We start from the raw sequence: 12226 nt of genomic DNA, 5'->3' as shown, positions 1-12226 counted from the left end.
CTACTCCGTGCCGACGTAGCGACGTATTCTTCTGCCACTTCCTCTCTCCGAAACCCTGAGGAGGCACTCGGTGCTGGTCGTCCACCTTGCCGCCTCCGCTGCTTGCCTCATCGGCTTCTGCGGTCGCCCGTGTGCACTCGCTTCGGTCATATTGGCTCCCCTACTGCCCTCGCCGCGCCTGGTACGCAGGGTTATTGTCTTCCATCAATAACTTTGTTGCTGTTTCCGGCGGCTTTATTTTGAGTTTGATTTCTTGAGGAGGAGAAAGATTTCTCTCTCTCTCTCTCTCTCTCTGAGAACCATTCTTCAGGTTTAGAATTCTCGATCTAATTATATAGTTTTAGAAATTCTTTATTGGAAATGCAAACTGATCTCTGTACCTAACCAAACGATCTCAAAATTTTCATTGTTTAAGTGCATGAAACGGGAGTTCTACTAGCAAGAGTTGCAGGAGACTGTTTCGAGGTGGTTTTAGGACTGATCTAGCTTTGGCCAATGAATTTTTGAGATTATATCTTTGGAGTATTTCATTGTGCAGTGTCGGTTTCTCACGGTATGTTCCCTCACCTTTCCTTCAAAAATCAAGGTATCTTTTATATTGTAATCATTGATCGATATCTTAAGTTTGATCTTTTGTTGCTGCTGTAACTATATAAGGGTAACGAGGTCATTTGAGTTTACTTGTGGAAGGAATCCCATCTTTAGGCGAATTGATAATAATTTGGTACAGTTCTGGAAAATTAAAAGGACGTATTGGGATCAAGTATGTGTTGAACTAGACTAATTGTTGCTTTTGGTTGTGCACACTGACCAAACCTTAACCCTGAATCTGAATATCTGTAGGGCCTTGTGCTTTTCAATCATTTATTTGTAATATTATGGACCAGTCATATGCATCTTTGCTTATTTCAGCTGAGTCTGGTCGGAAGAATATGCATCCTCCTCTAACTTTGCATCGACATCCTATGTGTGCTGAGGTATCTTCACTTTAGTCACACAAACATTTTTTTCCTCTTTTCTTGTTCACCCTTCTGTTATTTCGATGTCAGGATTTTTTTTGCTCTTTACAAGCTATCCCTCTTGCATTTTTTTCTCATTTTATATACTTGCTAGTTGCAACAAATTTTTGCTGTTGCACTAAAATTGGAGTTTTATTCTTTTTATTGTTTTCAGATTATTGAGGATTTTCAGAAGTGTCATGTAGACCATCCAATTGGAAAATTTATGGGGAAATGCACGGAGCTAAAAATAAAGCTTGATCGTTGTTTTCGACAAGAGGTGCCCTTTTTAAAAATTAAATTTCCCCTTATCTTCAAATCCTTCCAAAAAGAGGAAAAAAGAAGCAACCAAGAAAGCAGAGACACATGAGCAAGGGTGCCATGATCGAAATTCTACCTAGAGATGCATTGAATTGGAAGATCCTGCAATTTAATTAAATTGTTTTAGAAAGATATTTGACCTTTATAATTTATCATATGCATTAAATTTCTAGATATAGTATTGCTAGCAACATACTAAGTATATGAAAATTTAAATACAATTATCTAAACTATTCCATCCCTATATAGCAATAGCAACTTCGATTAATGGAAACTATCAGATTGATGATGATAATAACAAATTAAAGAATTATTTTACCTAGGAGTGCAAAGAACCTTATACAATTACAAACTTTCTCAAATAATATGAAATGCGATGAATTATTTTCTATAGTAAATGTCACTTTAAAATAGCTAATTGAATGTAAATAAATGTAGTTGAGATAAAGATCGTTTGTAGGTAGAACAAGCAAGCATAGTATCTTTTTAGATTGTAGCATTATGAAATTCTATGCCCAATTTAGATCCTTGTTGGAATGTGGAATGTATTGGTCTGTTAGGATTGTAAGATTCTAAGGCTGGGTTGCAATCTTGATTACCATGCAAGCAAGCACGCAATCACAAATATAGATTAAGCAACACATTGGGATGACAATTTACCCCATCTCATTTTACCCCTTATGTAATTTCTCTCTGTCTATTAAAAAATTGTATTAGGATCTGATGTTTCTTAACTTTTATGAGTTACTTATTATTATTTTTTTTATAGAAAGCTGTGAAGCGGAAGGCGAACTTTGAGCAAAGTAAAAAGTTCAAAGAAAGACTGCAGGCGTACAGAAAGGAGATGGCTGAGCAAGACACATAAGGGACTTACAAAGTACCCATACTTGAATCTCTCATTAATAGACAATTGTCTAAATCAACCATTTAGATAAAAAATCCTAAATTTTCCTTCTATCGGGGATTAATAAAATTTGTTATTACTGGCTTCTTAGGTTATACAAGAAGTACAATCTTTAATGTGCTCTTATTCATCTCTCTGAAACTTGTAATGATCTCTGTGGAGGTCATAATTATTTAGGAGAATATATTCATTCGTCCTACACTATGTGCATGATGCTAGAGTGAAATTAATTTGTCATTGTAAAATACTTATGATAATTTTATTTTTATTTATTCTTTTATTTTCTTTCCTTGCACTAGCTATTGCTGCTCCCAACGAACGTAGTATGTTTTGGTAGTAGTATGCATTGTTGATAGTATTTGGTTCACTTTTGATACATGCATTGACATCATTCTGATTGCATATTACTGTATATTTCGCTATTAATTTCCTTGTTTTTGCCATCAGATTCAATTTTCAAGATGGTTTGTGTTTGATAGTATTTGGTGCACTTTTGATACAAGCATAAATATCATACTTATTGCACTAAACTCAATATTTCCATCCTAATTTCTTTGTTTTAGCCATGAGATTCAGTTCCTGAAATGGTTGTGTTAGACTTGTGAGAGTTGTTGTTGTTGTTACCTAATAGATTGGATTATAACACTTCTACATAGTACTTTTGATGATTTAACTTGAGTTGATCTTTTTGCTGATCACATAATGTTATACTTTCTATGAAGATTGTATTCAATTTTTTGATGATCTAACTTGCGATGGTTGTGTTCCTTTTTATGTTATACTTTCTATGAAGATTGTGGTGGAGATCAAATTCTGTGATCCTTTTACTGATAGAATTGCATATGTAGCAATGGTCGATCAAGGATATCTCTCTGATCTCCTAGACAATTCTACAGCAACTACCACCAGATATTTTTTTCTCCACTGACCTGAAATGACATTTTCTTTTAAAAAATGTGGTTTGATTATTTCTTATTCCAATTCTAGGTGCTATTTGAATATTGGCAGAGAACCCTAGTCTCTATCTTTTAGTTAACTCAGATGAGTCAGTTTTTCCCTCCTTTTATCTGGTTTGTTTACTATTAGTTTGAACATAAGCATTTTGGGTAGTGGTTGGCTCTCATTTGGGTGTTATTATTGTGATTGTGACAGAATGGCCAGCGAGCTAACGATAAAATTGTGCTCTGATTCTGTAGGTCCTATACGGATGACTTATGATGTCGTCTGCAATAAATGGTAACCAGCTAAAGGTCTTTTCTCGACTTCTATTTTAAATTATGAAAAGTATGAATACATTTCTGCGGTCGTTATTTGGCTAAACCCTTTAGAATTTCATTGTTTTCATTGTTTATTAGATAATTTGTCATTTGCTGATTACTTCTTCAAGGGATAATTATTACCTTAGGGTAAAAAATGGTACGTTCGATACCGAAGTTAGTTATTTTATTTTGCTATTTGAGCTAATATATTTATGGTGCATTTGATTCATAAGAAGATCCATTATATTCTAAAAGAACAGGTTCCGAAATATCAACTTCCACAGTGATTTTCTAAACATGAACTGGCTATTCCTTCAGGCCAGATGGGCTGAAGGATTTTCTTGCAAGTTGGACAAACCTGCCAACTTATTTGATGTTGTGATATTTTATCATTATAGGCCATTTCTACTAATAATAATATTTCGTACAAACCAAATATAATAATTCAAGTGAAAATTGTATTCCATTCCCTTCTGTAATCCAAACTTAGCAATAGGTCGATTTTATTATTTATCAGTTCTATTCTCCACAAATAGTTGTTCCATTCTTTCTGAATTCTATTCTGTGAATCAAACATGTTGTTGAGGAACATACTTCATTATTTGATTTAAGCTTTTAGCTCAAAGTTTGTTAGCATTTGTGCGTATACTCTAGCTCAGTGTCTATCCTTTTCTGCTTTATTTTCACCATTTAGAATATATATATAGCCTGAGCGCTCCCCCCTGTGCAACTCGTGAGTGACGCCGACGTGGAGCTGAACACGCGATGCCGACGTGGCTGGGAATTCCCTCCGCGCACTCGTGGCAAGCAAAGCAAAAAAAAACAAATCGAACTCGAGCCTGAACCCTAATTCTGCTTCTGCTCGCCGCACTATCTTCTCCCTCTGTTTGTCGCGCTGTCTTCTCCCTCTGCTTGTCGTTGCGTTGCGCTCTCATTTCCATCGGGGCTCGCCTCTGCTCGCCGTCGCGCCGACGCTGTAGACCCTAATTCCGCTCGTCGGAGTCTCGCTGCGGGCCCACCATCGCGGCTCGCCGTCGCTACTCCCCCGACCCCCCGTAGCCTCTCGTGTTGCGCTCCCATTTCCTTGTGCTCGCCCCGCTACTTTCTTCCATTTCCCTCATCCCGTCTGAAACCCTAATTCCGCTGGGTTAGTCTCACTGCGGGCCCACCGTCGCTACTCCCTCGGCCCGCCGTCGCCTCTCGTGTTGCCCTCCCATTTCCCTCTGCTTGCCCCGCTACTTTCTCCCATTTCAAGGTATAAGAAATCCAAGATGCAACTGCTTTAACATTACATATATTAGGGAATTAGGTTTTCTTGAGATTCTTTAATACAGTTTGCTATGACTTTCTTTGGTGATAATATGCATGTTATCAGAAGTCAACTTCAGTGATGTAGCTTAATTGGAAAGTACTTAGTCAATCAACTCATGTAGTTGACTAGATTTGTAAGTGAGCTTACTGATGATCACTAAATAAGATATGAAATGAGTTCATATAAATGTGCTTAAAATATGCATTTGAGTTGTATCCTGTATGAGAGATCAAGAGTGAGATTTAATAGGATCTTGTTTTAGTTAATAGGACAACAAGTTCAATATTTGTCTAGCTACCGAGATGGAATAGAAAATTTTCAATTCCAATCTATTTGGTTTGACTCATAAACTTTGTTGCATTGCATTTTAGGGATTTTTTATTTAAATTTCTCCTTTTGCTTTTATTGCTAAAAAAAATTCTGTTATTTTTTTGTCTATTTATTCATAAAATTTCAAGTCAACTCAGGCATTTCATTTTGCCAAGTTTTTGTATTGGCTATGCATATTATTTGTTCGGAATAGTTATAGAGTTATATTTTTTATGTGATATATTTGTCTTAAACATTTTTTTTCATGTTTGGGTTGAGTTTGATGTACTGATATACATTGGATATAGACTCAACACATTAGTCATTAATTTTTGTGTTTTCACAGTGCTATGCTTTTGTCATAAAACAGTTGCATTTTGGATTTACCAATTTTAGTCTCTATTACCCGTGTGTATCCAGAAATGGTTTACTAATTTTAGTCTAAACTTTCAACCATGGAAAGCAACTTCTACAATTGTTAATGTTAGTGCAATTATTTTGTCTCAACTTTATAACATGCTTTAGCAATTCTATAAATTAAGATCATGTTATATATTCCTTCTTTATGATTTTGGTTGCATATTTAAGATGAAACAAACAAGTGAGTTTATTTTGCAATCATATTATGAAAATTATTCTATTGATTCTTTTATTAAGATGCATGATGTAGCAAATATATGATGTTAGGATCTGTCTAGAATTCTAGTAAGCTATTCGAAACATAATGAAGGAAGCATCGATTATTAAGCTCAACAATTCTCATTCCATTTTTTGATTTGTCATTTGTCATTTATTTTTTTTGTAGGATACTTACAAATTAGTAATTTTTTATATAACTAATTGATATGTTATTTGTTTTTAAGTTCTAATATTTTATTTATATAAGATTTTGAATGTTATTTTTAATATAGGAAAAAACATATGTGGTCTTTGTTGGACACGAACCAAGTATTTATGTCACATGGCTAGTAACATCTAATCAAGTTACTGACTTTAAAGGTGCTATACACCAATCTTTCAAAAGTAGAGAGGAGGCAGAAAGAGCTTCTCATAAATATTTGAATAAAAAATCTACACCCACTTCTTTAACATTAAGTGAAAAAGAAATTTCAAGGGCAACTTCTAGTTCAAATTCAAATTTAAGGAGAAACCCTTTAAAGTATGAACAAATAATTAAGTTGAAAGATGCATTAGAAGAGATAAAACAACAATTAGATTCTCTACAAATTTGTAGTGATGATTAGATATGTTATTTCAAGTTGTTATCTAAGTTAAACTTTAAATATTGATTATATCTAAATTGTTGTAAGTGTGGTATCAATGTAAGTTGTTTTATCTAAGTTATTGTAAATGGTGTGTTGAACTTAAAATAAGATTTGAATTATTTTATTTGAATTATTGGTGTGATAAACTTTGTTTTTTTTCACACTCGTGACGAGTAGTTAGAGATAATAGGAGAGATGATCAACGTAGAGAAAAAAGAGCATAATCCTTAGTAAGTAGGGTCCGGTTGGAGACAATAAGAAAATTCAATCCTAAGATAAGATGTATATTGGGAGGGGAGTTTGATCCAAAGTTTAGGTAATAATAAAGGAGAGCTAGAGTGGAGACGTCACAATTCGTATAGAATCATAGATATATGTTGGTAATAGTTTTTATAAGTTCCGGAGGTAGGAAGGACCTAATCGTTGGTTCATCCATAGTAGAGTTTGTGGCCCCGCTGTCAAGAAAAACATGTAGGGCAAATTCATGACCGTGTATGTTGGTTAACTATTTTATTCGTATATTTACAGTTCTTCTTGTATTGTAGATACTAGGAGTTTTGATAAAGATCATGTTAGTATCTGAAGGTTCACTATCTTCTTGGTCATGTATCAAGAGCCCTTTCCCTTTAGGATCTAGTACAGAATGTTTTTGGAGATGACTTACTTCAGCTTATAATTGGTTCAGTATTGTTTCTAATATAGAAACTCGTGTTTCTAAGAGTGTATTTTTAGTACTGCCTCGGATGATATTTGGAATTCTAATATTATAAGTTTGTTGAAGGCAGAGGTTATATATTTGTTTTCTGCATAGTTTGCAAGTCTCTCGTTTGTCTACAGTAGGATAAAATCTGCATATGTAACAAGGAATATTGTCCATTCCTATCTTAAGATTCCAATTATGCTGGCAATTTCTTAACCCAGCTTGATCTAGTAAAGTAATGGGAGGAAATTTGGGGAACATAAGATCTCATTTGTGAGTTAGGTTTTCTATTTGTCCTGTGATATTATCTAAGTCTAGTTGTATATTAGTATCTTCCAATATTTCTGGAGTCTCATAAGAATTGACTAGAAAAGAGTTAACTAAGTATAATCAGAGAAAGATGAGACTTCTTCTAAGTCATTGATAGATACAATTGAATATATCGAAGATGTTGTAGAAACGTCTGATTGGATTTCTACAAGATCTAAGTTAGGTCAAGAGACTAGTTTAACTTCTCTTGTATATAGATTCTTTCTATAGATTCTTTCTACTTGGACAAGCAGAAGATAAGTATCTAAGTTGATTACAAGCAAAGCCAATAATGATATTAGCATGTCTTTTGTAGTTTAAATCTTCTCACATGTTTTTCCTTATTTAAATATAATTTTTGAATTTTATTTTTCCTTAAGTAGTATGTTCTTTTGGTTTTTATTTTTGGTTTTGTTTGTATTGCAGGTCTTTGTCTCCTGCGGTAAGGTTGATTTTGCAAGTCTCTCATTTGTCTATAGCTGGATAAAATCTGCATATGTAACAAGGAACATTGTCCATTCCTGTCTTAAAATTCCAATCATGATGGTATATTGATCAGTAAAGTCTCTTGGGGGAACCCAACTTTATTATCTAAGTCTAGTTGTAGATTAGTAACACTTTCAATTTTTCTGGGGTCTCATAAAAGTTGTCTAGAAAAGAGTTAACTAGAGCATAATCAGAGGAAGATGAGACTTCTTCTAAGTCATTGATAGATACAATAGAGTATATAGAAGATGCTGTAGAAACGTCTGATTGGACTTCTACAAGATTTAAGTTAGTACTAGAGACTAGTTTAGCTTCTCTTGTATATAAAAATGGGTAATGGTATTAGCGTATGTCTTTTGTGTTTAAATCTCCTGACATATTTTTCTTTGTTTAAATATGATTTTCTAATTTTACTTTTCCTTGAATAATATGTTCTTTTGGTTTTCATTTTTTGTTTTGTTTGTATTGGATCTTCCTGCGGTAGGTTGATATTTATTTAAGCCATATTGTTATGGAGTATAAATTTGGCTACAAAAGTCATATTGTTGATTTTTAAGTTGTTTTTGTATTTGAATGTATGTGCATTTTTTTTAAAGTATAGAGACAATGTGTTGGACTCTTAGTCCTATGTTATCATATTATAGTGCTACTTTCAAATCAGTCTATGATTTGTGAATTTCTTTTCCTAAATCTTCGAGTAATTTACTAAACAGTCTTTCTCCTAATTTAGGATTATAGTAGTTGTCTGATACTGTTGTAAGTACTATAAAGTCATTATAAAAAAGTTTAATTCAATTTCAATTAAAAAGCTGAAGTTGTTCTAAGTTTCTCATAGTTTCTCTTTGTCTAATATCTAGACCAATATTAGCATCTCTAGCTGTAAGAAGTTTGTGAATGGTATAACAAAAGTTGAGTATATTATTTTCTTGATATGCTATTCTAGTTTACTTTGGGAATTTTACCTTGTAAGTTTTTCAAGCAGCTCTAGCTACATCTCTTAAGTAATTTTTTCTTGTATCATAGCTTCTCCGGTTTGTATATCTAATTCATGTTTTGCTTGGTAATCTTGTTGTACCGAGACAATCCATTGTTCTAAATAAGTATCATATAATTGTGGATCACATTTGGTTATGTTTAGGAGTATCGAATTTCGTCCAAAAAAAAGTAATTTGGTTATGTTTAGGAGTATCGTTTCTTCTTTTTGGTGGCCTTTTTTTCATGTGGTTTTAAGACGATTGTTATTTGTGTATGGAACTATACAATTCTAGGTGGATGTCCTTATCCATAGTCCATAGGTCTCATAGAACTTTCTGGATATTGTATCTCAAATGGTGGTCTTGAAGTCGCTGTAGATTCTGTTGGGTTCATTAAATATACTTTTTATTTTCTAGCAAGTATATTTCTTTCTTCATCGAAATAGAGTTCCTAGTTGCGTTCAAGTTTTAAGTTTTTCTTTTCAAATTGTTTTAGTTCTTCTAGATCTTCTAATGTTAAGTAAATAACAACTTCTGCTGGCATATACATGCATTATTCGAAGTCTTCGAAGAAGTTTTTGTTTTGAGATTCTATGTCTTCTATGTTCATCATGTTTAAAGTATTTTTTTAAGTTTGTTGAGAAGTAGAAAGATTATATCTACTAAATCTGACTGTTAAGTTTTCATGTCTATCTTTGTACATGGTAGAATCCTTGGGTTTAAGTTTTCATATCTATCTTTGTACATGATAGAATTATTAGGTTCAAGTGTCTGATTTTGTTGAGTTATTATTTGATTTCCTTTTCCTGTTAGATTTATCTTGTAATATCCGTCTTTCTTAGTTTTTGAATATTATTGTGTAAAATTCAGGGTTTCTTCCTAGTATATATTTTTAAATTGAATTTTGTTCATTTATATTTCAGTTCTAGTATTGTGTGTAACGTTTTGAAATCCTTTTCTTATTGGGTTTTATTTTTGTCTAGTAATTCTTTAACTTACAAGAGTAAAGCTTTGCCTATAGTTCAAAATTTCTAGGTTTGATTTCTTTAATAAATTTGGCTAACGTTAGAATATTTTTTTCTTCAGAATAATGATTAGATTTAGTTGATTAAATTTTCTATTTAAAGAGTATTGGGAATCTTTAAAAAAAACAATATTTCCTCTTAAGCTATTTTAATTCTTGATTTTGTTGTCCTACTGTCAAATTAAGGTTTCTTCTCTGCTAGATTGATGCTTGTATAGTCTGTTTGTTTTAACTGCACTTTCCTCCTCCATCTGTCTTAATTTCTGTCCACTTTCTTTTTTCACTCTTGCTTTCCTTTCGAGATCCCTTGATAGGACTGACTTTCGATGTCTGCTTACATGGATTTCCATATTGCATCTTTTAAAGTTATATTAGCTTGGTTTTGATAAGTCTTTAAAATTTTTTTTAGACCTATTTGTAAATCTGTAATTATGTTTAAAAGTGCAGAACTAGAGTGCAAGAAGTGATTAGGCATTTTTATCTGATATAATAATGATGTTTGTAAAAATCAGATGTGATGATGATTTTTATTGGATAAAGAGAAAGTCTAAATAATCCAAGTTAGGTTTTGAAGTCATTACTTTCATGGTCCTAAGTCAATTTTTTTAAGTCTTTAATTTTTCTGTATGTTCAATGTTCATCGTTTAATTTCCTGCTTTAAGTTGCTAGTTTTAATTTTCTTAAGATGTATGCATTTTATGTTCTTTCCTTAATATGTATGCACTTTATATTCTGATAATAAAATCAATGTATTTTCTATTATGATTGAATAAATTTTTTTTTTAGATTAAGAAAGAAAATTTTTGATCTTATTTATTTCTTTTCTTGTATTTATTCTCAATTTTTATCGAAATAATATATGAGATGATTTTAATTATATATATATATATATATATAGAGAGAGAGAGAGAGAGAGAGAGAGAGAGAGAGGCATTGCCATTGGCTTGATTATAAACAGTCACTCTTCTACAATTTTTGTTTGGTTATGATGTTTTAATCAATTCAGCTAAAATTATATTGGGTAAGTTTTTTATAGTGATCGATTTTAGATTTTACTATCGAAACGGTCTCTTAGTGGTTTTTTTATTTAAAGGGAGATTATTAGATACATCAAATTATTATATTATAAATTTATGCATAAATATGGAAAATAACATCTTAAAGAACAGTTTCCACATGTTGTCAAGAGGATTCAAACAGTAACATCTCAACAATTATCCCTCTATTTATTACCACTTGATTAAAGCAGTTTGACCCCACTTAACACTTATCCCTTCGTAATTTTGGGTCGCCATGCGTTCCCTTCCTCGCATTCCTCAGGTATTTCAATGAGCGCCGGCAAACTCTCTCTGACTTTTGTTTTACCTGATTAGCGATTCAGGTAATGTGGATGGATTAAGACGCTTTCCCGGTAGTTTCATAATTTTATCATGGAAAAAGGAAACAGAAAGAGAATAGATATATGCTTGGGCAGTAATCGGCCAGTACAAAGATCTACGATCAGTTTATTATTGGGCCTATATTGGGCTATCGTTGGCGTGCTACTATTTATCCAATGGTGTGATCACCGGCCTGATTGATAATTTACACCGTTTCTATATTTGATTAGCTGCCGTCTAGCCCATTATCAGGCATGATCGGGCCGTTAATGGGCCGTATATGGCTCTAAGTTAGTGGTTATATGTAGAACTGTCAAACGAGCTAATTTATAGTGGGTTGGGTCAATCCGTTAAAAACTCATCATATGGCAGGGTCCGGGGAGTTGGTCCACCAACTTGGTGGGTTAAAAAATTTCTAATCCAATCTAACTCAATGTGGATTGTGGATTAGGCGAGTTGATTTACGGGCTTTTAAAAAATAAAAAAATAAAAATTGAAATTATAGTTTAAATTGATAAAATTGAGATTTTTAAATTTGAAATTATAATTTAGATGGATTAAGTTTACTAATTCATTGAGTTTTTTATTTAATTTTAAAATTTAAAATAAATTAATAATTTTTTTCAACTTGCGGCTAACTTAAGTTTGTCGTGGGTTAATCTCACGTAAGTCACAGCCCTAGACGGGCCACTCCATCTGAATCCATATTAAAATGAATTAATAAAATTTCAATTCAATCTGTCTAAATTGCTTGATAGGGCGGGCTAATTTCAACGGATCCAATTTAAATTGACAGTTATAGTTATACGTCTATATTTGGGCTGTTATTGTGCTGTGTCGGACCAACTACGCTAATAAATTTTCGTTGGGCTGTCATTGGGCCAATACAAGTTCTCTTGTGATACATCGTTTCAATTCCAATCAGACATATGAGATAGCCAAAATTGGGCCATCGAGGGCCATAACTATTATGCAGCTCTCAAATG

At 32.8% G+C, this 12226-nt stretch overlaps 1 protein-coding gene across 4 annotated transcripts; it reads left to right on the top strand.

Moving 5' to 3' along the window:
• On the top strand, window positions 1–8505 carry LOC141844288 (uncharacterized). Of its 4 annotated transcripts, XR_012603127.1 has the most exons (9): window positions 1–181; window positions 416–553; window positions 913–977; window positions 1174–1278; window positions 2089–2196; window positions 3420–3473; window positions 3579–3639; window positions 7804–7824; window positions 8348–8505. XR_012603127.1 is itself a non-coding variant. In XM_074732327.1 (5 exons), the coding sequence occupies exons 3-5, from the start codon at window positions 933–935 to the stop codon at window positions 2182–2184; spliced, it is 246 nt and encodes an 81-aa protein (XP_074588428.1). In that variant the 5' UTR covers window positions 1–181; window positions 416–553; window positions 913–932; the 3' UTR covers window positions 2185–2493. The 4 variants fall into 4 exon arrangements, 1 of the variants encoding a protein (XP_074588428.1); XR_012603128.1 differs by lacking the exon at window positions 3579–3639 and having other exon boundaries at window positions 3420–3459; XR_012603126.1 differs by lacking the exon at window positions 3579–3639.
• The last annotated feature ends 3721 nt before the right edge of the window (window positions 8506–12226 follow it).

This window comes from Curcuma longa, chromosome 13 (genome assembly GCF_044706935.1).
Source record: "Curcuma longa cultivar G26 ecotype Majalengka, Jawa Barat chromosome 13, ITB_CL_G26_1.1, whole genome shotgun sequence".
Taxonomy (NCBI): domain Eukaryota; kingdom Viridiplantae; phylum Streptophyta; class Magnoliopsida; order Zingiberales; family Zingiberaceae; genus Curcuma; species Curcuma longa.
Note: the sequence above shows the minus strand (reverse complement) of the source record. Positions and strands in the feature narration are given on the sequence as shown.

Bases quoted from the DNA above. Each gene is read 5' to 3' on its own strand.
- LOC141844288 (XM_074732327.1), top strand. From the start codon at position 933: ATGCATCCTCCTCTAACTTTGCATCGACATCCTATGTGTGCTGAG. The intron at 978-1,173 runs GTATCTTCACTT...TATTGTTTTCAG, and splicing joins GACATCCTATGTGTGCTGAG to ATTATTGAGGATTTTCAGAA. The intron at 1,279-2,088 runs GTGCCCTTTTTA...TTTTTTTTATAG, and splicing joins ATCGTTGTTTTCGACAAGAG to AAAGCTGTGAAGCGGAAGGC.